Source organism: Micromys minutus (genome assembly GCF_963924665.1).
Source record: "Micromys minutus genome assembly, chromosome: 7".
Classification (NCBI taxonomy): domain Eukaryota; kingdom Metazoa; phylum Chordata; class Mammalia; order Rodentia; family Muridae; genus Micromys; species Micromys minutus.
Window position 1 is genome coordinate 73001985 of NC_137976.1, and position 25879 is coordinate 73027863.

At 50.0% G+C, this 25879-nt stretch overlaps 2 protein-coding genes across 3 annotated transcripts; one reads left to right on the plus strand and one right to left on the minus strand.

Annotated features, from left to right (window-relative positions):
* Nucleotides 1-618: 618 nt before the first annotated feature.
* On the minus strand, nucleotides 619-16033 carry LRRC74B (leucine rich repeat containing 74B). Its single transcript, XM_080919673.1, has 9 exons — nucleotides 15909-16033; nucleotides 14985-15127; nucleotides 14522-14654; nucleotides 13555-13761; nucleotides 10249-10358; nucleotides 9372-9487; nucleotides 6834-6912; nucleotides 4177-4272; nucleotides 619-1068 (listed from the first exon to the last, which is right to left on the minus strand). Exons 1-9 carry the CDS (start codon nucleotides 16015-16017, stop codon nucleotides 892-894), a joined length of 1170 nt encoding a protein of 389 aa, XP_080775799.1. The 5' UTR covers nucleotides 16018-16033; the 3' UTR covers nucleotides 619-891.
* A 732-nt stretch (nucleotides 16034-16765) lies between these two features.
* On the plus strand, nucleotides 16766-25142 carry P2RX6 (purinergic receptor P2X 6). 2 transcript variants are annotated; one of them, XM_080918974.1, is made up of 12 exons: nucleotides 16766-16948; nucleotides 17480-17630; nucleotides 19691-19762; nucleotides 21160-21235; nucleotides 21404-21497; nucleotides 21568-21648; nucleotides 21725-21866; nucleotides 21951-22060; nucleotides 23857-23950; nucleotides 24032-24097; nucleotides 24238-24315; nucleotides 24425-25142. In XM_080918974.1, exons 1-12 carry the CDS (start codon nucleotides 16779-16781, stop codon nucleotides 24458-24460), a joined length of 1170 nt encoding a protein of 389 aa, XP_080775100.1. In that variant the 5' UTR covers nucleotides 16766-16778; the 3' UTR covers nucleotides 24461-25142. The 2 variants fall into 2 exon arrangements, with proteins under 2 accessions (XP_080775100.1, XP_080775101.1); XM_080918975.1 differs by lacking the exon at nucleotides 21568-21648.
* Nucleotides 25143-25879: the final 737 nt, after the last annotated feature.

The following is a 25879-nucleotide window of genomic DNA, read 5'->3' on the forward strand; positions in this document are numbered from 1 at the left end:
AATTCTGAGAGACACTGGAAAAGTGAAGTTTGGTCTTTTTTTTTTTTTTAATGTTTATTTATTTTATGTATATGAGTACACTGTAGCTGTCTTCAGACACACCAGAAGAGGGCATCAGATCCCATTACAGATGGTTGTGAGACACCATGTGGTTGCTGGGAATTGAACTCAGGACCTCTGGAAGAGCAGTCAGTGCTCTAACCACTGAGCCAGTCCCCCCCGCCCCCCGTCTGGTCTTAAGCCATCATGCTTCTGACTCAGTCTCTAAAAGACCAGAATCATAGGCAAGCGTCACCAACTCTCTCTCTATGTATATTTTTTTCTTTTCTGAGACAGGGTTTTATGTAGCCCAGGCTGGCCTCAAACTCAACTATGTTATAGGGTCTTTGAACTTCTATTCCCCCTGTCTACACTGCAGGCATGCTAGAATTACAGGCATATGCCATCATGCTTCTTTATACGATGGTGTGGAATCAGCCAAGGGTTTCCTGTGTGCCAGGCAAACACGCTCCCAAGTCATACACCCTGGCCAGTCAGCAGTAGTTTTTCTACTTAAATTTAGTTTTTCTGGCTGTTTCTGGAGAGCAAATTAGTCAGTAATTCAGAATGTAATGATCAGTTGTCTTCCAATGGGTTGTGAGTGTTTGTCTTCCTGCTAGAGGAGCTTGGGAATTCCATTCACGTATCTCCTTTATGGTTTGTTTAACAGGGTCACCAGAACATGAACATCTGGATGATACGGACGTTATTAACCTTGTGTTCACTGTTGTTCATGGGCAAATTTTTGGTTGAATGAATGAACCACAGCAAATAAAGCCAGATTATGAAAGATGCCAGAGAGCAGAAAGGAAGATACACATGTTGTGTATTGAATGGGCAGCAATGTGAATGTTAATGTGGCATATTAGAGACGAGACCAGAGTCACGTGGTGCAGATGCCGGCTGGAATAGTGTAGAGGCTTGTGGCCAGTCTTTTCTTCTCGAAGTGTTACGCTTTATACAGAGTCCTGGAAAAATTTCATTCATGGAGCTAGCGAGGTCGTCACACTCTTGGCTTACTTGGACATCCTAAAGACAATTGGGACATAGTTACAGCCCTTCTGAAGGGTTTGTTCTCATTTGCATGTCCAGGTCTGAGAAATGCTCTCAGGTATTTTCTCTCTTGTGGATGACAATCTCATGACCCACTCCCCCAACTATTAAAATAGGATAGTAAAGAGTGACCCCGGGGGGGCTCACATACTTTCATGTTTGATCCCCAGATGGTTGAATGGTTTGGGAAAGGATTAGGAGATCTGGCTTTTTTGGAGGAGTTGTGTCACTAGGGGATAGGGACTTGGGTTTTTAAAATCCTACACCATAACCAATTCGCTCTCTCCCTGCCTCACACTTATGCACAAGGACGTGAGCTCTCAGCCACTGCTCCAGCGCCATTCCTGCCTACCTACCACCATGTTCTCTGCTATGATAGTCATGAACTTACTGTCACTCTCTGAAACCATGAGTCCAAAATTAAATGTTTGCTTTTTATAAGTTGCCTCCGTCATGGTGTTTTGTAAGAAATACAAAAGTAATCAAGATGGATGTGTTCAATTTCTTGATCTGGCTCTCTTACACGAGTCTATGGTATTTGATAGCTAGATTTAATCCACGAGTAGCTTTTGATCAATTTTTGCTGTTTGAGTTTTGAGATAAGGTCTGGAGAAGTGTAGTCTGGCCTGAACTTATTCTGAACTGTGCAGCTCTACCCGCCTGCAAGTGCTCAAATTAAATCACAAAAAATTAAAGCAGCGGGTTGAAGAGAACCAGTGCTGGTAGAGTCTCTTCTCATGTAAGCACATTTCTCTTATTTTAGTATTATGTGTGTATGAGTTTTTCTCATTGCATGTATGTCTTCACCACACCCATGTCCAGAAGATGGCATTGGATCCCCTGGGATGGAGTCATGAATGATTATGAACCACCATGTGGGTGCTGGGAATTGAGCTTGGGTCCTCCATAAGACCAACAAGTGCCCTTATCTGCTGAACCCTTCAGTTTTATCATCTTGTCCCATATTTCAAATTTTAAGTGGTTTCTGTTTATATGTTTCCTGAGACAAGGTTTAAAATCTTTTAAAGTAGAAAATGGGGGAACACTGGGGGTGGCTGAGCAGGTACGAGTGCTTGGTGCTTTTGCAGAGGACCTAAATTTGATTCTCAGCACTACTTGGCAGCTCCAGTTCGGGAAGATCTGGTGCCCTCTTCTGGCCTCTTTGGGTACTGAGCATGCAGACAGTGAACATATATACATGCAGGAAAATACTTAGAATAAAAATAGACAAACCTAAAAAAATATACAATTATTGATGGATATAGTATGTCACTATGTTGCCAAGACTTCTCTAGAGCAATCCCCTGCCTCATTCAATAGGCAGGATTAAAGGCACACTTCACCATGGCAGCTTTAGCTCATGTTCATGGTAAGGGAAGGTGGGCATTTGTCCCACTTCATGTAATGATAAGCCTCTAAAAATATTTATTTATTTTATGTGAGTACACTGTCACTGTATTCAGACATACCAGAAGAAGGGGTTGGATTCTATTACAGATGGTTGTGAGCCACCATGTGGTTGCTGGGAATTGAACTCAGGACCTCTTAACCACTGAGCCATCTCTCCAGCTTTGACTTGATCTATAAGCACATCCCTCAAAGCTGAAGATAAAACCTAGGCTAGTCAGATTGACAGCAGGTGAAGAGTTAAGTGTGAGGACACAGGGAAAACTGCAGCTACTACTTGGTGGCTGTATCTCCTGCCAGTCAAAATGCCCTTGATACTTAAACATCTTTATAGCTACAGTTAGGGTGTCTAATATACCAGAGATGAAGATATCAGGGATTGTTCCCACGCATGTGCACTGACAAAGATCCCATGTCACCATAATATCACTTGCACTGTGGCCTTGACATGTGCCCTTTTGTAAGCTTTTCTAGAAGACCTTGGTGTCTTAGTTACTTCTCTATATCTGGGAAGTAATGCCATCATCAAAGCAATTTACAAAGAAAACATTTAACTGGAGCTCACAGTTCTGGTGGGTTAGAATTCATGACCATCAGGTGGAGTTTATAGCAGTAGGCAGGCAGGGGTGGTGTTGAGCACCACAAGCATTGGGTGAGGAGGGGAGGGGTAGGGAGAGGGAAAGAGAAAGGAAGAGGGAGCAGAAGAAGGAGGGGGAGGAAGAAGAAGAGGGAGAGGAGAGGGGGAGGGGAAGGGAGAGGAACATGCTAACTGGGAATAGTATGGGTTTTTGAAGTCTCAAAAGCAGCCCCAATGATACACCTCAGCTACACCTCCTGATCCTTCCCAAACAGTTCTGTCAGCTGGAGACTAAACATTAAACCTAAGAGCCTATGGGGACCATTCTCATTCAAAACACCACATTCCACTCCCTGGCCCCATAGGCTTTTGGCTATATCATGACACAAAATGCATTTAGTCCAACTTCAAAGTTTCCATAATCTTTCAGTCTCAAGACTGTTTAAAAGTAGGTATGGTAGTTTGTTTTTAATCCCAGAACTTGGAGACAAAGGCAGGCACATCTATATGAGTATGTATACAAAAAAGTATACAAGACTAGCTTGGTATACATAATGGTTTCCAGGATAGCCAGGGCTACATAGAGAGTTTCCATCTCAAAATAAAATAAAACAAAACACTCTTTCAAAATCTGAAGTCTTTCAGAGACTCAGGCAGTTTCTTACTTGTAAACCCCTGTAAAACAAATTTTTAAATTGTATGTTTCCAACATACAACAGCACAGAGTTGAAGTGGCTTCCTGACACATATGGGGGGGGGTGGAATACCAAATCTATCAGGCAGTGCATCTAGGTAGGGCACTGTAACCAACTGCCACTTCATCCCTCTAATGTGGACATGTCAGAGCTCACAGAACCTCTAGAAGCTCCCAGATGAGGTTAATAAGAAGCTTTTGGGCTGGAGAGATGGCTCAGCAGTTAAGAGCACTGACTTCTCTTCCAGAGGTCCTGAGTTCAATTCCCAGCAACCACATGGTGGCTCACAGCCATCTGTAATGAGATCTGATGCCCTCTTCTGTGTGTCTGAAGACAGTGACAATGTGCTCACATATATGAAATAAATAAATAAATCTTAGAAGAAAAAAAAAAAGAAGCTCTTACAGTCACGTCCAGTAGTTCTAAGGCAGATGATTTGTTGTTCCGGACACACTTAAGGAGGCCGACACAGCCGTCACTGCGAATAGGATTCTTGGAAATCTAAGGAAAATGCATAAAATATAACACTAGACCTTCTATGATGACGTCAATAGTCCCAGCACTCAGGAGGTAGGAGCAGGAGGGTTAACAGTTTCATACTAACTACTAAATTTGGAGGCCAGTCTTGGGGCTGGAGAGATGGCTCAGTGGTTAAGAACACTGGCTTCTCTTCCAGAAGACCTGAGTTCAATTTTCAACATTCATATAGTGGCTTTCAACTGTCTGTAAGACTAGTCTCAGGGGATTCGATACCTTATTCTTGCCCACAGTGCACCAAGCATACATGTGGCACATAGACATATACACAGGCAAAGTGCTCATACACAAATAACATTAATTTTAAAAACTTAAAGCCAACAAACAAAACACAAAAACCAAAGGTACTGGAGAGGTGGCCCAGCAGTTAGGACTCTTGCTTCTTTTATACAGGATTCAGGTTCAGAACACGCCTGGGGCAGCTCACTTGTAAGTCCAGTTCCAGTGGGTCTGACACCCTGTCACATCTATACACTCAGGCACACACACAGAAAATAAGTAAACCCTAAAGCAAAACCAAATTAAACCAACAAAAGAGAAGGTTCATAGGAGGGGATGTTTCTGGTTGATAAAAATCACCAGGTATTGGGAGGGGTGGTGAACTACATCTATAGGACAGATGTGGAGGGGGGAGTCCAGCAGGGAGTGTTCTGCAGATGTGGGGGGTCCAGCAGGAAGTGTTCTGCAGATGTGGGGGGGTCCAGCAGGAAGTGTTCTGCAGATGTGGGGGGGGTCCAGCAGGGAGTGTTCTGCAGATGTGGGGGGGGGGTCCAGCAGGGAGCGCTCTGCAGATGTGGGGGGGTCCAGCAGGGAGTGTTCTGCAGATGTGGGGGGGTCCAGCAGGAAGTGCTCTGCAGATGTGGGGGGTCCAGCAGGAAGTGCTCTGCAGATGGGGGGGTCCAGCAGGAAGTGTTCTGCAGATGTGGGGGGGTCCAGCAGGGAGTGTTCTGCAGATGTGGGGGTCCAGCAGGGAGCGCTCTGCAGATGGGGGGGTCCAGCAGGGAGTGCTCTGCAGATGGGGGGGTCCAGCAGGGAGTGTTCTGCAGATGTGGGGGGGTCCAGCAGGGAGTGTTCTGCAGATGTGGGGGGTCCAGCAGGGAGTGTTCTGCAGATGGGGGGGGTCCAGCAGGGAGCACTCTGCAGATGGGGGGGTCCAGCAGGGAGCGCTCTGCAGATGGGGGGGTCCAGCAGGGAGTGCTCTGCAGATGGGGGGGTCCAGCAGGGAGTGCTCTACAGATGTGGGGGGTCCAGCAGGGAGTGTTCTGCAGATGGGGGGTCCAGCAGGGAGCGCTCTGCAGATGGGGGAGTCCAGCAGGGAGTGCTCTGCAGATGGGGGGGTCCAGCAGGGAGTGCTCTGCAGATGGGGGGGGGTCCAGCAGGGAGCGTTCTGTAGATGAGGAGAGGAGAAGAGTAAGTGCTGGACCCAGTTTCTCCTTCGTCTACCCTCCTAAGAAGAAGAGTAGTTCATTCTTGTAGGATTCCAGGACTCACTGTGACTTGGTGATTGTCTAGCAGGGAGCTGAAAATGTGGACCCAAGCTAGAAATAGGTCTTGGTTCCAGTGTCACAGGAGGTGACATTGCTAATGTGTGGGGCGCTGCCTGCACATTTTCCATTACAAGATGGCGCTGACATCCGGCTGGAGTTAGCAGTAAACAAGTCACGTGCGCACGCACGTGCTGGGTAACTTTCCACTCCTTGAGCTCTGCCTCTCCCGTGGCGTCATAGGGCCTGATGAGTTTCAACCAATCAGGGGGCTCCACGCCCAAGGCGAGGACTGATTCCTATATAAGGGGACGGGCTAGATAGTTCGTGGTCTTCGCTTCTACATGATGTAAGCTTATGCTCTTCCTCTCGAGAGCATTAAAGCTTTACCGCAGAAGAATCCTATTTTGTGTGCTGCGTCGTTCTTGCTGGCGAGACGGTTGTGCGGGACACTAATGAGAAAAGCCAGGATTGGGAAGCCAGGGATCATGCAGAGCTAGACACACACATCTCCCATGTTGGAGATACTACTTCTCAGCCCCCTGACCCTCGCATGTTGGTACAGCTGAGACCTGCTCCGCCTCACTTGGCTCCTTCTGTCTCTGCTATTGCATTGTCTAAGGTCCCCTCTCACTACCAGCAAACCTGAAGAAAGGAGCCTCTGGATACAAAAGGCAGGTCTGAACTGTGGCCAGTCCCCCACCCCCATCCCTGAGCTTATGCTGGGTTCTAGTAAGGACAGGAGTATTACAGGTGAAAAGATGAAAGTAAACCAAGGGGTTGTGCTGGCTGCCTTCCACACAAAGGAGCTTCTGCGAGCCAGAGAAAGGACCACAAGGAGTTGTCATGACTGCTGGAAAAGAGGAGTCAGAGGTGGTAAGTGGTCATAAGAAGCCAGGAGGCCCCTCCCAGAAAGTCTCATCTGGACTCAGGAGCCCATCTGCTGTCTCTTCAGGGAGGGGCTGGTGGGTGAAAGGTGACTGTTTGAAGAGACACAGGGCCAGTCTGTACTGGAGCCTCCCCTACCAGGCTCGTACTTACAATAAAAATCCGAAGTGTCTGGTTGACTTGCAGACCCAACCCCAACTTCAGAGCTCCTGAAATGGAGATTCTGTTGTTTCTGCAACAAGACAGACATATGTATCATATTTAAAACATGAAGCCAGCCTAGGTGCCCAGTGATGGATGGATGGATGGATGGATGGATGAGTGGGTGGGTGGGTGGGTGGGTAGATGGGTGGGTGGGTGGGTGGATGGATGGATGAATCAAATGTACTGTGTACACTCAACAGTCTATTCAGTCACGAAGGATAAAGAAGTACTGTGTCATTTGAAGCAAATGGATGGAACAGGAAGGCATTGTGTTAAGTGCAATAAGCCAGACAGAGAATGAGGAGGATACGTTTTCTCTCATACACAAACACTAACAATAACAACAGGCTGAAAACATACTCTAGCAATTCTTAGAGATTGGGAAGGACACAAAGAAAAGTAAAGATACTAAATAACTAAATGGAGGCTAGATGGGGCCCAGTGCACTCTGCAGGCATGCGTGGAGCTATCACATTTAGTCCCATTAACAATGCCAGTAAGGAAAATATGTCTGTATTTCAGCTTTCCAGTTCACAAGCTCAGAGCCTCAGAGCCCCGGCCTGATTTGCTATTGTGTCTGGCAGCCTGGGTTTCTGAGTACAACCCTCCACTCATGTCCAGGCCCCCAGTCAACATCTTAAAGCTGCATGTGCTGCCCCCTGGTGGCAAGCACACTTAGCACATCTCCCCCCACTGGAGATGAGGGATTGCGCCAAGGCTTGTTGAGCTCAGAAGGTGCATTTGTGCCATCTGGCCACACATGAATCACCACAATAGTGTAGGCTCTGGATCCTGCTTTCTCCCCCTCCCTCCCTCACCCTTCCTTCCTCCCTCCTTCTCCCTCTCCAGCCTCAGACAGTTTTATGTATTCCAGGCTAATCTCTAACTCCTGGTATAACTGAGGATAGCCTTGAACGTTTGATTTTTCCCGCTTCTACTCCTAAGTGCTGGGTTTGCCTGTGTGGAAGACACTGGGGTTTGAGACTGGAAAAGCCACTGAGTTCTATTTGCACAGATTAGCATGTAGCTTCTTGAGGGGCTTAGAAAACAGTAATGTTGCAATACCAGCAGCAAGTCCCAGATGACAGTTCAGAATGGAGCAAAGACATCATCACTGATTGGAATACCTTGGCTAAGAATCTGTGTGTATCAGTTGGGGCCGAAGGATCAGCTGTGGTTGTCAACGAGGATGGGGCCACTACAGTGAACTCTGCTCATTGGGGCAATAGGGTGCCGATCCCTGGGGAATCCTTCGCTATGATAGACCGGCTGGGCATTGTGGCGCACGCCTTTAATCCCAGCACTTGGGAGGCAGAGGCAGGTGGATCTCTGTGAGTTTGAGGTTCACACAGCAAGTTCTAGGACAGCCAAGACTACACACACACACACACAAAACCCTGCCCCCCCCCAATACAACCCAACCAACAAACAAAACAAAAACAAATAATAAGCAAGAAAGCAAACAAAAAGATTAGCATGACCGAGGTAAGACCTTCTGTGCTTCAGGACAAAAGGGAAGTATTTTCTCAGGGTCAGCACCAGAAGCTGATCTAAGGAGGCCAGGCTACACCTCACGTGGTGGAATTTGGCAGAATCAGAAGTGGGGTCCATGCAGTACTGCTTTGAAGGCATGGTAGACGCTTGATTCAGGAGGTCCTGCAAAGCAGCTGAGGCCTCACACCTTGTGTTAAGAGTCCCTGAGGAGAGGCCCACAGGGACCACCGATAAAGGTGAGGCCTCAGCCTACCTGCTGCTCAGATCAGAGCTTTGCAGTCTCTGGAACTAGAGTTGTGGATTATTGTGAGCTATCATGGCTGCCGGGAACCAAATCTGGGTCCTTTGCAAGAGCAACAAATGTTCTTGACCACATAGCCATCTCTCCAGCCCCTGAAGTACTGGAATTTTTAAGGACGATATCTACATTGTAAAGTAATGTATTCTTAGGGGACCAAGGAAACAATTATAGCTTAAAGTCTGTGTGCCAAGTTAAAGGATGGATTGTACCAGGTGGTTTCTATTCTCAATTTGACACAATCGAGTCACCTGGAAGAGAGCCTGCTGGGAGGAATCATCTCGGTCAGCAAATAAACTGTCTGAAGGGAGAAAGCTGTGGGGACAGCAGGGAGCAGCAGCATGAGCAGCTCTGCTTCTTGTCTGCATGTGATGAGAGTCTCGGACACGCCAACCACAACCTGCGCAAAGTGCTTCACCACAGCAACAGAAATGAAAGCAGGAGTAAAATACCAACCAGTCTTAATCCATATGATGGTGGGTGTGAACCCACAGCCTGCACACATGCTAGACAAGACTCAGTCAACCGAGCTGCATCCCAAGCCCCCAGGCAACAACCTTGAAAGAGAAGGGCAGAGCTGAGTGCTGTGGGGCTGAGGCCCAAGCCACACAATGCATTGTGAACAGCAGCCAGATCACTACATGTGGCCCTAAGAGCCCCTGCACACGTGCACAGCAAGAACCCTCGTTTCTCACCTCATATTTAGTTCTTCCAACACATTGTTGGCCTTGAGGGCCTCACCTATCGCACAGGCGCCAGAGTCCCCAAAGCCGTTATGAGAGATGTCCAGGATTTTCAAGAATATATTTGCCTAGAATACAAAGAGCAAAGACACGAGCTCCCAGCTGGTGCTGCAGAAAGCAACAGGGCCACAGTGTCGCGGAGCCCAGGACAGAGAGCAGAGGTCCTGAAACAGAGTTAGTAAGAACTTAAAGATCAGCTGAGGCTGACAGGTAGGCTGTGGAAACTTCTCAGAGATGAGGTGTAGTGACCAGACCCACCCCTGTGGGAAAATGCCCAAGGCAGGCATCCTGGGGCACAGAGATTGCACGGGTCCATTGACTTGGTGGCAGAGTAAAGAGTGAGTGCTCTGACCTGCCACCTTCTAGGGCAGGAACCCCAGCAGTCAGGCCCTGTAAGAAGGGAAGGTAGTGACTGTCATTTCCTAAGGCCCTTGCTGGGGACAGAGAGGATGCCTCATGAAACCCTGTCAGGGCTTGATCAATACATTTCCAAGGTCTATAAACTTGCAGGGAAGAAATGAGGGGGGCGTGGAAAAGCATTGGCGTGTGCGAACAGTGATGTCACCAGACAGCACAGATGTCCTCTACAGTTGACTGTGATTTTCGGAGGAGGCAGCTGACATTTTTCTGTACACCCCTTAGGAAATGACGAAAGAGTCTGTGTAGTGTGTCACCATTAAACGGGCAGGAAAACAGGTCATCAAAGATGCACATGTATGTGGTGCTGAAAAGGGCTCAGGTTCACTTCCGAAGAGTTACAACGTCAAGAACTGGCTCAGGGAAAACTTCCCAGAGGACAGGCAGGGCTGACTGGACAAGTGCCTCGTACCTCCAGGCCTCTGGCAAATGCAATGGCTCCCAGGCCTCGAAGGTGATTCCAACTCAGGTTAAGCTCTGTGAGTCCTGTGTTTTCTGCTATGGCAGGTCCAAGTGTCTCTCCTGAGATATAAAGAGATTTTATAGCAACAAACATACAAACAAGCAAAAACCCCACCACCATCACAAGTTCAAAGAACACCTTGATGCTTACCATGTGCTAGAACTTCAGTTGTGTAAGAGGATCACAAAATCTAATGTATATCTGGATTACCTTCAAGGAGTGTGTGTGTGTGTGTGTGTGTGTGTGTGTGTGTGTGTGTAAACACAGTGCTCCCAGCCACCTGCTTAGTTAGCACATGGAGCAGCAACAGACATATTAGCACCTCAACTGACACCTCTAGGTTCCTGATACAGGAGCCCTCACCTTTCCTGGACTCTGGGAAAGCCAGGAGAGGACAGCAGGTGTCCTCTAGCCGCTCTTTTCTACTGAACATCTGGAGGGTGAGGCTCACTCTTCTACTGGTCTGTAATGGCAACATTTTGTCTCTGTGACCATCCTGTGAGGCCCACACCTGAGGTAGGTTCTCCACTGGCATAGATTGTGGGATTGGGGCTCAAGCCCCTTCACTGCTCAGATCCCCACTTGGAGAAACAAAATAGAGTCTGCCCTTTCTCCCCTGCACACCGTCATAGCACTTCAGATCCCAGCCCTCTATTCCCACCACCTCTGTGTCACTTGCCTGCCTTAGTTTGTAAGGTATATAAGAAGCCAGCCCAAGGGTCCCGCAGCAGGGTCAGGGCTTGCTCCCTGCAGCTGCAGAGACGACTCCTGCTCCCTGCAGCTGCAGAGACGGCTCATGCTCCCCGAGCTGCCCAGGTGACTCAAATATCTTAGGGCACTGGGGGTTCCTCTCAGGAGACCTGTGACCCCAGTCTCTTCCCTTTCTCCAGCTGAATGGCTCTTCTCCAATGTTGGCTCAGGCACAGGCCAAATCATCAAAAGTCGAACTCTCCATAACAATGAGCCCCAAGTGCATTGTTTTCCTTTATAAGATGGTTGCCTGCAACATTCATTACAGTATCAGCAAGCTGGCTACTTAGATCTCAAGTCCCAGAGACACAGCCACAGTTTGTCACAACTAACGTGAGCTGCTCCTTTACCTCCACAGACTTCCCACAATGATTTTCTTAGAACACTGGGTTTTTAGCAGGTAAACTCCAGAGCCAATGTTAGCACTGCTCCACTTCATTGTTTCAGCATCTTGGGTCAGACCAAAAATTCCAAAACTCCTGTTAGACAATTTGTTCTGGGACATCTACTACAATGTAGATACATTGGGCATCTAAGAATTCCTTTCAGGTGCTAGAGAGGTGTCTGAACTCAAGAGAACCCGAGTTCAGTTCCCAGTACCCACATTTGCTGGCTCATGGCCATCCGCTACTCCTAGTGTGTAGGAAGCTGTTGGCACCAGCTTCCCGCCCATTATTCAGCCTACAAAAACCTTTCCCCTTGTGTTGCTTGGCAACCACATAAGTCATAGCCCAATCTCGGGGCACGTGAATGAGCTACTGGAGGATGCACCAATCAGGTAGCAACACAAGTCTCTTAGGCATATATAGCAGTGCATTTCTGCCCCATGTGGAGAGATGGTAGAGAGATCCCACGTGGAGAGAGACCTGGTAAGGGAGATTGCGGGAGATCCCACGTGGAGAGAGACTGGGTAAGAGAGATCGCACGTGTGGAGAGAGACCCGGTAGGGAGATTGCAGAGAGAGAAGACCCGGTGAGAGGAGATCGCACGTGGGAGATCGCACGTGAGAGATCGCCTATACAGAAGACCCCGGTAGGGAGTCCCCTGTTCAGAGAGAAGTTTCCTGCTCAGGAAGTCCCCTGCTCAGAGTGCTGTACAATAAAGGTTGTCCGCAGAAGAATCTTGTTGTTGTTGCACGCCTTTTTCTGCCGGCAGGAAGTGGGGCGCACGACACTAGGGCATAGGATGGGATGTCCTAGCCCCCACAGACACCCACATCTGCCCCCCACAGATGTTTAAAAGAATTTGCTTCAGCTGACCCAGGGACTTTTATGTTACCAGGCTGCCCCACATCTCTAGGCTCAACTGATCTCCATGCTTTCGAGCTTACAGGTATGCCTAGCTGACTGGCACATTTAGACATGAGTGGCATAGGTGGGCATTTATATTCCTAACGAGGCATGCAGCCATACAGAGGAGCTGGGGAGACAATGACTGTCAAAGTAGCTTCCCCATGTCTTCCCTAGCACTTAGCTCCTCTCCACCCAGTACTGGTGACCAAATCCAAGCGCTCACACACATAGGGCAAGTACCTCACCGCTGAGATATGCTACAAGCCCTTTTGCAGAAGCGCTTAGGATGAAACCTCCATGCCTTCTGCCATGATCTATAGGCATATATTCTCTTCTTCCCCCCCCCCAATTTTTTATTGGAAATTCTCTGCATTTACATTTCAGATGTTATCCCTTTCTCACAATCCCCTCTCATCTCCCCCTCCCACTGCCTCCATGAAGGTGTTCCCTCTCCCACCTCAGTGCCTTGCCATTTCCCTACACTGGGAAGACAAGCCTTCCTGGACCAAAGGCCTCTCCTCCAATTGATGTCAGAAATGCTATTCCCTGCTGCGTATGCATCTGGAGCCATGGCTCTCTCCATGTAAACTCATTTGTTGGTGTTTTAGTCCCTGGGAGCTCTGGAGGGTTTGGTTGGTTGATAATGTTGCTTTTCCCATGGGGTTGCAAACCCTTTCAGCTCCTTCAGTCCTTTCTCTAGCTCCTTCACTGGGGTCATCGTAGTCTCTCCTTCCTTTGCAAAGCATTGCCTGGCCATTCTCCCCTAGACCACCAGCCTGTATTGGTGTCCACCAACCTAGGAAATTGGCCTGCATGATAAGAGTTCATCAGCTTCACCATCTTGCCACGGCTGGCTCCTTTCTACACAAGGCACAGATGATTTCTGCTTAAACATCTGCCTTCTACTGCAGGTGGGCCCATTCTTTTTCTAGAACCATACATTGTTTCTTTAGGAAGGTCACTAATTACTGAGAATGGTCTTGCCAGTGTATGTTTCTTGAAACCAGGAACTGCTTTGTTTATAGATAGATCCCCACAGCAGAGGGCAGTGAGATATGTCTGGAATTAATTGAATTCCGTGGCTGAAGTGAACAGCCAAAGGCAGTATGGTGAGATAGTCTCAGGCAGAAGCTGGATGCGGTCCTGCCCATTCCCCTCCACTGCCACCAGGGGGCGAGAAGTACCCGTGACCCATGACTGCCCAGACTGTTACCTGCCCGGTCATCGAGCTGATTATAGCTGAGGTCTAGAGACTTCAGTCCTGTGTGACGCAGCAGAAGAGCAGCGAGGTGCTGGGCTGCCTGTTCCTCCAGCCTGTTCCCTTGCAGCTGCATCTTCTGAACAGTTGGGTTTAAGGCAAGGGCAGTGCAGATTGCCTGGAGCCCGGCAGCTCCAATCTGATTCTCGGACAGGTCCATATCTGAGAGAGAGCAGAGGCAACGCCTGGGTAGTGTTACCTGCGCCAGGCACCACACACTCCTGCAGTTCCCTCCAGGCCTGAGGGAAAGGGGGGCGGTTGCAATCTGATTTATCTGGGGACAGCATGGCGACAGCTTTGCCACCCATTAGCTGGATCACTTTTGGGTCTGTAGTCTTCCAACCTGGTGACTGTCTGTGAGAATGCTGTGGCAGCAGGTCTGCTTCTCTGTGATGGTGGTGTCCTGTGACAGCATAACCTCCCTGTCTGTCCTACTGCTAGGGACTGGCGGTGTAAGCTCAGATGTGTACTGGGGTCCACTTCGGTAGTTTCCTTGGATCTTCGCCACAGCCCAGAGAGCAACGTAGTGCTGCCCTGATCACTCGGACGATTGTGACTGTGTTGCCTGCCTGGGTCAGCTTGTCCACTGGCAGAGCTGGAAGCAGCCCAGCCCCCAACCTTGCCCATCCAGTTCTCCCTGGGCAGCTCCTGCTTCTCTGTGCTCTCCCGCCCTGCAGAGGGGGTCTACCACAGGTACGAGGGGGGGGGGGAGGTGTTCACCAGGGGAGAGAGGGATGGAGACTGCGAGGCAAAGAGCAGCTCAGCTTTGGCTAACTGCCCACACCTCCCCTACTTCGAAGGAGGACCATCCTCATCTCCTAGCAACACCACACCTCACAACACCTGGTGAGGGAGCCACCGCCGTGGGAAAGAGGGCCCTAGACTTGCCTGCTTCTCAGACTCAGAACCCAGCACTACGCACCAGATATAATGCTGTTCTTACGCAGGACATCAGCCACAGCCTCTGCACCAGCACTGCAGAGCCCATTGTCCTGAAGATCCAGACTCTTGATGTAGAGATTAGCGGTCAGCACGGGAACCAAAGCCCGGACCCCCTGGAACAGAGCAGCGAGGTATGAGGGGCAGAGGAACACAGTGGCCTGAGATGCCTGGTCCTTCCCCGGGCTGAGATACAGCTGGCCATAATTTCAGTTTAAATCCACAGAGCTCTCACCTCCTCCAGGGAACATCGGCTTCTCCCACTAGGTGCCAATCTCATTTCCCGGAGCCTCCCTACAAATTAACTCATCTCTGTCAAAGCCCCCACCCTGTCTCACAAGCAAGGGCAATGGGACTTGTGCAGCACAGACAGCTGTGAGTATCTGAGACAGAGTCAAGGACAAGATGGCCCCTGTCTCCTACATCCTTTCTGCCAAGTGCGGTACCTGGGGCCCCAGGCCACGGTGCCGAAGTTTCAATTCAGAGGCACTCCCTTGGCGCAGAAGACAAGAAACCGGTACAACACCGTTGGCCTGACAAGACTCCAGATAGAGGGAAGCTATGGCCGATTCTCCAAGCCCATGGGTGCCTAGCAGTAGATGGGAGAAAAAGAAGCTAGTCACTGGCACAGCTCGTACCCTTTCCGGCCCCTGCCATTTCTTCCTGTGCTGGTGGCTACTAGGCCCATTTTCCAGATGAGGACCTCCAGGCCAAAATAAATTAAGTCTTTTCTCAAAGCCACTAAGCTAGTCAGAACCAAAGGAAACATTTACCTAATGCTGAAATGTTTGCTAGCCTCACCCCACTGTGCCCGGGTATCACAAATCACCTTCCCAAACACACACACACACATACACACACACACACACACCACCACCACCACCACCACCACCAAAGTTGGCCTCCAGCTTGCTAGTCAAGGATAGCCTTGAACTCAATCAAGGCTTCAGCCATGCTAGGGAAGTACTCTACAAACTGAGCTACTTTCTCAACCCGCGGGTCACAGTATTTATAGAAACACCTTGGGAGCAGGGGTTTGGAAACAATTCTAAATGGAATATATCTATTAGCTAATATTTTCCTATAGGTTGTAATAACCAGCCTGAAATCTTCCAGTTTGGGACACAACTGCCTGTCAGAGTATTGCATTTACAGGTTTTCCAGAAGACAGTTCTAAATGTTGGGCCTCCTCATTCCTCCCAAAGGGCAAGGACTTTAGGGATATCATCCGCTGGTACTGAGAAATGTGTCCCCACAGAAGGGTGCCATTCCATTCCAGCTGCCCTCCCACCATCATTGCGGGGGCGGGGGAGGGGCGGAGATCCTCAGATGAGGAATCCAACCAGGACCCCATGCAGAGGATGAGGCACCTTCTGTCTCCAGAGCAGAGTGTGAATCTGCAGTCCAGCACATCTTGGCCTCCAGGGTCTCTGCCTCTTGATCCTCATTCTTCTGAACCTCCTTGCAGGGACCCTTCATGTTTACTCTCACTACCCAGTCCGGGATACAGCTCACCGCCTGGAACTCTTCCCAGGGATGTGGGCGGTCCTCTGGCCTCCTTGACCAATCGAATCTGATCTACTGACAACAGATGGTCTCTGGGGCCTGTAATGGTGCTCTCTCCCACCCCGCGGTCGTCCTGGGAACCTGGTCTTGTTTACAGAAGAACCACAGCTCTTTCCCAGGGCTGACCACCACACATTCAGCTGCCATGCGCGGCTGGGTTGGGGGTGGGGACCTTTCGCAGACTTTTCCAGTCTGATCCCAGAACTTGTGTTTTAGTTACTGCGCTTGGAGCAGGAGGCAGCTTTAGGGAAGACCCGTACTAGCAAGAGCTTTTCTCTGGGGCCACAGCCATGCCATCACTCCTTGAGGGGCTCAGCTTTCCCTCAAGATCTAGCAGTTGCTATGTTTATCTCAAACCCAACTTGTGCTCTTTGGAATCCCCAAGTTTGAGTTCTGAGCCCCTCCTCTGGGCTTCTGTTGCTCCGTGTTGACTGCTCACCTATAAGAAAACAGAGTGGGTGGGTAGAGACGGGTCTATTCCTCTCTATTAGCATAGGGTCCAACCCAGGGACTCTGAACAGAGGGTCGGGGAAGGGGCTCCATCAGCTGGGGTTTGGGACCGAGACAGGAGCGAGGTTCTGCTGAATTTGAGATGTCCCTTTAACACTGGCCTGAATCCCATGCATGGCTGCTTGGCCTCCAGTTCAGCTGCGGCTGAAGTTGCCTGCTGACTCATGCAGTTGCAGCCCGCAGGAGCTGGGAACATGGCTTCTGCAGCCGCAGCAGCACTAGTGAGCTGGGGCTTTCTGGATTACAAGACAGAGAAATATGTGATGACCAGGAACTGTCGGGTGGGCGTCTCCCAGAGGCTGCTGCAGCTGGGAGTGGTAGTCTACGTTATAGGGTAAGAACCCCTCCTAGCCAGGATGCAGAGCCTGGTGGGAGCTGTGCTTGCTAAAAGTTGGCTTTTTAGAACCCCAGCTGGTGGGAAAGTGGGGGGGAGTGAGAGGTAGTCAGAAGGGATTTTAATCCTTTCAGAGGACAGCAGAAGAAGCCAGGCACCCACATAAGGGGCTTTGTCTCCAGCTTTATCTCCATCTCTGTGTGTGCCTGCAATTCTCCTGCCTTAAGGCACCCTGATGCAGGAGGAGGCAGTAATTCTTTGAGCAACACAGCACTAAGCCTATCAGAGAGACCACCAGCCAGAGGTCTGAAGTCTTTGAGGAGGGAAGGGAGCTGGGCTTGCTAAGTGTTTGAAGGCTTGGCTGTGAAAGGCGGCCATAGCAGACAGGACCATCTGAAAGTTCCTCAGGGGTCTAGAGCATGAGGCGCAACTAGACAGAGGATGGAGGCCCTCCATGCTGGTCTGGGAGCCTACTGTGTGGGCACAGCTACTTCTCGCCGGACACTACACTATCCATCATCCTCTCCCTAGGTGGGCCCTCTTGGCCAAAAAAGGCTACCAGGAATGGGACATGGACCCCCAGATTTCTGTCATCACCAAACTCAAGGGGGTTTCTGTAACCCAGGTTAAGGAACTGGAGAACCGACTGTGGGACGTGGCTGACTTTGTGAAGCCATCACAGGTAGGTCCCCACTGCTGCTGTTCGAGGCCAGAGTCCTTCAGCCAACGGCTGCACAGCTGTTGTGTATGACAGAAGTAGACACCAGAGGGTGGGGGAAGGGCCTGGGAAGGGCCCTCAGTCTATCTGAGAAAACAGCTTTCAGGGATGTACAGCTTTCCAAGCCAAGAAGCCAGTGCCTGTGGAGCTTATTTTAAAAGGAAGGTTAGAGACACAGCTTAGAGGAGGGTGTGTGTGGCATGCATAACTTCCTAGCTTCAATGCTAGTACCACACAATAAACAGAAGCAAAAATACCATCCACCCCATCCTACCTGCCATCCACACAGAGATAGATCCGAGAAGGAAGTATCATGGATTATGCTTGGAAGTGAAAGGTAGCAGATGGGAGCTCAGGGGACCTTCTAAAGTCCCCTTGTTATCATTAAGGATCTTGGGCCAAGTTCATTTTTTTTTTTTCCATTGATGATTAAAAGTCAGAGGCTGGAGAGATGGCTCAGTTGTCGAGAGCACTGACTGCTCTTGCAGAAAATACAGGTTCTGTTCCTGAAACACACACGGTAGCTCACAGCTTTTTGTCATTCCTGTTCCAGGGGACGCTATGCTGTCTACTGGCCTCTGAGGGCCTCAGGCACATGCACAGCACACACACACACATACATATTAAATAATTAAATAAAACTTCTCAGTCGGATGTTGGTGGCACATGCCTGTAATCCCTGACTCAAGAGGCTGAGGCAGGCAGAGCCATGAGTTTCAAGGCCAGCAAGTTCCAGGACGGCCAAGGCCACACAAAGAAACCCTGTCTCGAAACAAAACAAAGCAAAAATAAAATCTGCTTAAAAATAGAATGAACAGAAGAAATTAGTCACAGTCACAGAAAATACATGTCTTATTAAAAGTGAGAGTGTACTCGTCCCACACACAGAGAGACAGACAGGCTCCCCACCAGAGAGAAGGGAATTCAGAAATGAAAATTCATTCTCTCTTGGAGAGCTGCTGGTTTTAAATATCTGTGGTGGGATAGGATGGGTGACTCTGTCGCCGAATTTTGGACTATCAGCTTAAAAGAAACGGAAAGGTCCAGAGGTTCGTGCAAGCTGAGACATTTCCAGGACCAGCCTTGGACACAACTGAACTGGCCTAGACCATTCATCCAGAAGGGGTCTCTTCAGTCAGGAAAAAAAAAAAAATGAGTTCACCAAGCCTTTGTCTTGGAGAGAGGTGGTGAGGAAGTCTGGGGGCTGGCCATCCTGTGGTTTATGCACAGCCCCTTTCCCTATCTTGCCTGTCACAGTGCAGCTGACCCCTTTCACTCCTGCCTCTCCCTGTCCCTTTGAGGGAGCATGCTCTCTTTCCCTCCACCTAGATGATTTAGCCCCAGTTACCAGCTGTTCTGTGACATTTTCTGAGAAGACAGAAACAAATGTCTGTATCCCCCAGAGAGGGCACCAACAATGAACCAATTCCAGTCCAAACTGCTTTTGTGAACCAGTGACTAATTGTGGCTACCTGGAGGCATAAGTGAGGGCAGCTGCGTAACCTGTTGGCTCCAGGTGGCAGTAGCTTTCTGTGGGAGAACGATTGCTTGCTTGTGCACACTCGAGTGAGTGTACGTGTGTGTGTGTGTGTGTGTGTGTGTGCGCGCGCGCGCGCTCCCCTTCTTCCCTCCCCCCCCCACACCAGTGCTGTTCTGCCTGTGATCAGCAGGCTTTCTGTCCCCACTTTGGATTGAGTGCACGAGAATTTGAAGGGAAATGTGTATGGAAGATATGAATAGAGCTATAACACTCTCTGGGCTCAGGAGAGGCCAGAAACCTAGCCAGCTTCACCCGTCTTGCTGGATGCCACTTTCTACTGGACAAAGTTGGTAACTAGATGGGACCAAGAACTATTCCCACAAAATCCAGGCTACCCAGGCTGGGCTCTACCTCAGAGGGTGCTGGCCTAGCATGTCTGAGATCCTGAATTCCAGTCCCAGCACTGAGAGCAACAGAAGGCAAACAAATCAGGCTGTCAGCATCTCTCCCGCAGCTGAGGCCAACCTCCAGCTTTGCCTTCTAGGGAGAGAATGTGTTCTTCCTGGTAACCAACTTTCTCGTGACACCAGCTCAAGTCCAGGGCAGATGCCCAGAGGTAAGTTTGTCCAGAGCCTCTAACATGTCCCTATTTCTCTTATCAGCCCTGTTCCCTTTTCCATCACAGATGGCTCCAAGCTCAGCCCCAGCTTGCTATGTTTATCACAGGCAAAGGGCTACATTTTCCCAGAAGTCATTTCATTGAGTCGTTACATCTGCTGTCCATCAGAAATACTATAATTTCCATTAAACAAGTGATTAGGGCTCCACATGTTCAGTCACTTGTGCAAGGACACCCCAAGTGTGGGTTACAGGCACAGTATCTAAGGACATCCCTTGGGGTCTCCAGCCTTCACAACACCAGCCCTCTGAGTGGGACAGTTTGTTGTGTCCTTTCCATGCTGGTCCTGCCTCTGAGTTGCAGCTTGGCACATGCTCGCCTGAGCACTAATGACCAGCTTTCATTAATTAGTGTATCCAGAGTCCAGTGTCCTCTGAGGACAAGCTAGCATACTCTGCTTTTGCCTTCAGGTAATGTATGATCTCTGGGTGTTTTTCAGCCAACTGGGTTCCTGTTTGAGCCTTCTCCCTTATTCTTTTTTTTTTTTTTTTTTTTTTTTTTTTAAGATTTTATTTTATTTATATGAGTACACCTTAGCTGTCAGACACACCAGAAGAGGGCATCAGATCTCATTACAGATGGTTGTGAGCCACCATGTGGTTGCTGGGAATTGAACTCAAGACCTCTGGAAGAGCAGTCAGTGCTCTAACCACTGAGCCATCTCTCCAGCCCTCTCCCTTATTCTTAGCTTTTCATGCAGCCATGGGGCACCTACACACCCACTCCCAATCTCACCTTTTCCCTTGCCTGGGAATATTCCAAACAATGTTTCAAAGAGCACATTAGGCCTCACCAACCAAGGCTCCTGTGTGAATGGTTAGGATCCATCCCATATATATGCACCACATTCAAGGGCAACCTCTGCTCAGCTGAACTCCAGGCTCTGATATTTGGTCACATTACAGTCCATGCTTGGCAGAAAAGACTGGCCCTGGGGGAGGGGACTTCCCATCCTGTACAAGTCCTCTGACCTTAGGCCCTTCTTGATAGCTACACCTACCACATACTAAGTGTCGCCAGTTTGTCCTTCTGTGGTTCTTTAGCACCCCATCCTGCTCTGTTATCCCGGAAGAGCTGGAACTCAGTGACCTATCAGGGACAGAACTGTCAGGAGGGCGATGCTCGCTCTGGGCATACAGCCCTGTACCACCATCTCACCACGTCGCTGATGGTTCCTCCCTCCCAGGTTGTAGTTTGCACCTTCCCAATGTTTCCAGACCCAGGCTGTCCGGGAGGAAGCTAGGGCTCTTGTCTTTGCAGTCTGTGATGCTGAGTCACAAAAAGAAGGCATCGTCTGTGCTGTTGGTGACAAGGGTCTCTCTTACCTACCTCAGCATCCTTCTGTTCCTCTGGCTAACTGCTGGGCTGATGAGGACTGTCCTGAAGGGGAGACGGGGACATACAGCCATGGTAACTGTGGGCTTGGACCTCTCCTGCCCCTGCTAGAATGAGGGAAGGGGAGGGAATACTGGGGGTCCCTAATGCAGAATCACCCATTCTGCCAACAAGCCTGCACCCCACAATGTCCTCAAGACCCATGGAGATCTGAGGGCTTGGAGCTCCCTTTGTGTTTTCAAGGTATAAAGACTGGTCAGTGTGTGGTGTTCAATGGAACCCACAGGACCTGTGAGATCTGGAGTTGGTGCCCAGTGGAGAGTGGTCCTGTGCCCAGGTAAGTGTCTCTCTCCCAGGGCAGGGTCCCAGGATAAGCAAAATGATACCAGTATATGGTCTATCTCCAGGAAACCCCTGCTAGCTCAGGCCAAGAACTTCACACTCTTCATCAAAAATACTGTAACCTTCAGCAAGTTCAACTTCTCCAGGTAGCATGGGCAGGTCTTGGCTGAGCCCAGACCCTCATGCCTCTTGAGTCATGATCGTTATCAATGTCCTTTCTAGAACCAATGCCTTAGATACCTGGGACAACACCTATTTCAAGCACTGTCTCTATGATCCACTCTCCAGTCCCTTCTGCCCAGTGTTCCGCATCGGGGACCTTGTGGCCATGGCTGGAGGGGACTTTGAAGACCTGGCATTGCTAGTAAGTCATTTGGGGCAGAGTCCTGCAGCTCAGGGGCAGGCTCTCCGGCCCGTACGCCAGTGGAACAGGATGTGTTGTGTGCAGGGCGGTGCTGTGGGCATCAGAATCCACTGGGATTGCAACCTGGACAAGAAAGGCTCTTACTGCTGTCCCCGGTACTCCTTCCAGCTGCAGGAGAGGGGGTACAACTTCAGGTATGACCCTCACTGCTGCACTGGCTACTGTTCCCGGTCTTTGCCCCCTTCACCCATTCCCTATGACCACCAGAACAGAGAACAGCTCAGACTCAGGGTCTCCGCTGTGTGTATAAGGGTTCTGGAAACAGGCCGTGGGCTCTACCTTACTTGTTTGCTCCCAACCTGCAGATTTTTTCATGGCCTCTCTCAGATGACCCTGTTTCCCTAGAGCAAAGACACTTTTCATTTTTAATTTTCCTATAGGACTTTATCTAAAAACTTCCTCAAAAAATTCTGTGGGAAAATTCAGACTAGCAAAACACTCATACACTTCTGACCTGGCTTCTTCATTGCTATGAAGGGACATCATGACCATGGCAACTCTTATAAAGGACACATTTCACTGGGGCTGGCTTACAGGTTCAGAGAATGATTAGCCGATTACCAACATGGAAGGAAGCATGATGGCGTGTAGGCAGACATGGTGCTGGAGGAGGAACTGAGTTCTACATCTTGATCTGAAGGCAGAAGGAGACTGTGTGGTACACTGGGCATAGCTTGAGCATAGGAGACCTCAAAAACTCCACCTCCACAGTGCAGTCAACAAGGCCACACCTACTCCAGCAAGGCCACACCTACTCCAGCAAGGCCACACCTACTCCAGCAAGGCCACACCTACTCCAGCAAGGCCACACCTACTCCAGCAAGGCCACACCTACTCCAGCAAGGCCACACCTATTCCAGCAAGGCCATGCCTCCTAATAAATAGTGCTAATTTTTATGGGCCAAGCATTCACACACATGAGTCTCTGGGGCCATTCTTATCCAAACAACCACACTTGGTTTGCTAGTCTTGCCTTTTCTTTCCTTGGCAGTACTAGAGGTTGGACCTGGGGCCTCAGAACTGTTTAAGAGTAAACATTAGATCTCGGGTGCTCACCCTTCCCAATACTATGAAGGAATTCTTCCACCACCGTCCCACTGTCACAGACAGCTCTGGGCATTGGGTAGGTGGCCATAGTGCACACTCGTGAGCCCTAATCCCAGCCCTCAGGAGGCAGAGAAGGGAAGATTAGGAGCTCAGAGTCATTCTTAGCTTTGTAGCCAGTCTGAGGCAACCTGGTGAAGAAGGGGAGGAAGGAGGAAGAGTGAGGGGGAGGGGAAGACAGAGGCGGGAAGAGAAAGAAGGAAGTAGGAAAGGGATATTGGTAGATGAAATCTAACGTTTTATATTTCCCCCACTCTGATATTAGTGTTCCTGAATTTTTTTTTTTTCTGATCCCAGAGGCACCCAGAGATCTTAAATTACAAACATTGTCATATCTTTTAGTTTCCCAAGAGAATCTTGGGCTCCTCCTGCCATGTAATATCATTTTATCACACATAGTAGCAGGCGTGCACAGGTGTGCACAGGTGTGCACAGGTGCATAGGCCTATTGGCCATGACTCACTGTGCTTGGCTCTGTACCCAATACAACCTTCTGCATAGGCTTCTCTACCTTCAGGCCCTTGCTGGCACCTCTCTGCTGGGATGCCCGTTCTAAAGCCCACCACAGCACCCCCACCGCTTTCTTCCCCAGTTCTGTGCTGTCCTTGCCTCAGAGTTCTGCCAGCCCTCATGGCTATTCCACCTTCCTTCTCCCAGACCCAAGCCACCAGGATCTATCCCAGCATGCTTTGTGCCCCTCTCTGACCCTCAGAAGCAGGGTTCTCCCTCCAGTCAGGTTCTGGTTTGCTTAAAACCCAGGACCAGGTAGTGTCAGTGGTTAAGCCTGGAATGCAGCGAACGCTGGAATCTTCTCTGCTATCCCCAGGACAGCTAATCACTGGTGGGCAGCCTCAGGCGTGGAAGCCCGGAGCCTGCTCAAGCTCTATGGGATCCGCTTTGACATTCTTGTCACTGGGCAGGTAAAGTTCAGACCAGGGGAAGGATTTGTGGAGGTCTGGGAGGACAACCACGTCCGGAAAGGTTCATCCCAGGTTTCTCAGGCAGGGAAGTTTGCGCTCATCCCTACGGCCATCACAGTGGGCACAGGAGCGGCTTGGCTGGGCATGGTGAGTTTAATCTTTGCTGCAGTAACCACCAGCTAGGGCTTACTGATTCCTGCTGGATCCGAATATTGTTTCCTGGTTGGGGACTTGGCTGGCAGAGGGAGGGCGCAGGCTGAGAACATGGTAGGCCTTGCCTCTTCCAGATCACCTTCCTCTGTGACCTGCTGCTACTGTATGTGGATAGAGAGGCCGGTTTCTACTGGAGGACCAAGTATGAAGAAGTGAGTTGTGGACCGGCTTGTGTCCCAGAGCTGGGGTCAATGCCTGAACACTGAGTTCTGCCACACTTTGGGGGATATTGGCTTGATTCCTAATCTGTTGTTTTTGTAGGCAAGAGCCCCAAAGGCAACTGCCAACAGTGCATAGTCAGAGCCTTGGTAACCCTGCTGCCCACGAGTCTTAGGAGTGGTTTGCACCTGCCCCATGTCTGCTGCTGCTGTTGGGATCTGGGCGTCCATGCCTGTCAGGATGGCTGTCATCCACTGGCCTACCCATTCCTGAGGCTTACACCCTCTCCCTGCTAGTTAAAGTTTAGGGATTGGGAAGGAGAAGGGTTTTGGCCTGGGAACTTGGAGGACAGTGCTCTAGCGGGACTGGTGAGGGGGTTGGGGTAATTCCACCAGACTCCAGACTCCCTCCTAGGTTTGGGGGGGGGCAATGCTATCCTTGGAACTCTCTACATGTCTGCTGGGGGACTCTGCCATCTGGTTACCAGGTTTCTCAGGAGCCTAAGTGTGAGAAGCTGGATGTCTAGGATCTACTGCAGTCAAATCAGTCCTGACAACTTCAACCTGCCTGAAGCACCTGTTTGCCAGAGGCCCTAACTCGGGCCCCAGCCAGAGTAGCATAGCTTTGAGGTGTGATCTCCATGGGCTGGCTGGTTCCGGATCTGTAGCCATGTGAGGCCTCGATTCTTCCCAATGAGACTTTCCCCATGAACCAGAGAAAGCATGGCAAGGACGGGCTGCATAAACTTTCTTGGTCCAAGTGTGGGGCACGGTTTAGGAAGTGTGCATTCTGGGAAATAAAGAGGCAGTTTTGTTGTGGATGTGTGGTCACGGAGGAGCACCAAGGCTGAGGTGAAAATAGCAGCGGCAGCTGGGATCTCCAGGCTTCCACAGCTGCCAGAAGGCCTTTAGAATTCCTGGTGCCACTCAGCCCTCAAGGCTGTGGCCGGCAAAGGGCTAGGGTGGGAGGCGTGGCTCCTGGAGGTGGTTCACATGAACACAGTGGGTCTTTCGGTAGAGAGAGATCCAAAGAGCCCTGATATTACCGCTGAAGTCAAGCTTGCCAAAGCAAGCAGCTTCCTGTGTAGTCGTTAACGGGAGGGATGAGAAAAGGGAGGTGGCTACCTTAGACAGAACCCAGCCGTGGGGACCCCAGGGGGAGGCATAGAGTAGACCTAGGGCTCTCTCCTTCTCTGAACTGTAGACACACACAGTCAGCTAGTAGGCCGGAAGTAGTAAATGCAGGCCCAAGTACCTGTGCATCCACGCATACCCAAGTGTACCACTCACATACTAATCCAAGCCCACCTCCCAGGGACACTGTCACCCTGGAGATTACTAGGTAACAGAGAACCCAAGGGCTTCATCTGAAAACATTTCCAGGGTATACAGAGACAATAAGCGAGTGGGCTGTGGCCAGGAGCCTGAGTTTGAAAACACCAGTCATCTGGTAGGCAGCGTATCTTGGGGCATGTGCTTGTTCAATGCATTTCAATGTCCCTAGGCAGACCCTGGGAGCCCAGGAAAATCAAAAGACCCTGACACCAAGCCTTTTTGG

Bases quoted from the DNA above. Each gene is read 5' to 3' on its own strand.
- LRRC74B (XM_080919673.1), bottom strand. From the start codon at position 16,017: ATGAAGGGTCCCTGCAAGGAGGTTCAGAAGAATGAGGATCAAGAGGCA. The intron at 13,762-14,521 runs GTGCGTAGTGCT...GCTCTCTCTCAG, and splicing joins TAAGAACAGCATTATATCTG to ATATGGACCTGTCCGAGAAT. The intron at 10,359-13,554 runs GTAACAGTCTGG...TTTATATCTCAG, and splicing joins TCAGCTCGATGACCGGGCAG to GAGAGACACTTGGACCTGCC.
- P2RX6 (XM_080918974.1), top strand. From the start codon at position 16,779: ATGCAGTTGCAGCCCGCAGGAGCTGGGAACATGGCTTCTGCAGCCGCA. The intron at 21,649-21,724 runs GTAGCATGGGCA...TGTCCTTTCTAG, and splicing joins AGCAAGTTCAACTTCTCCAG to AACCAATGCCTTAGATACCT. The intron at 24,098-24,237 runs GTGAGTTTAATC...TGCCTCTTCCAG, and splicing joins GAGCGGCTTGGCTGGGCATG to ATCACCTTCCTCTGTGACCT.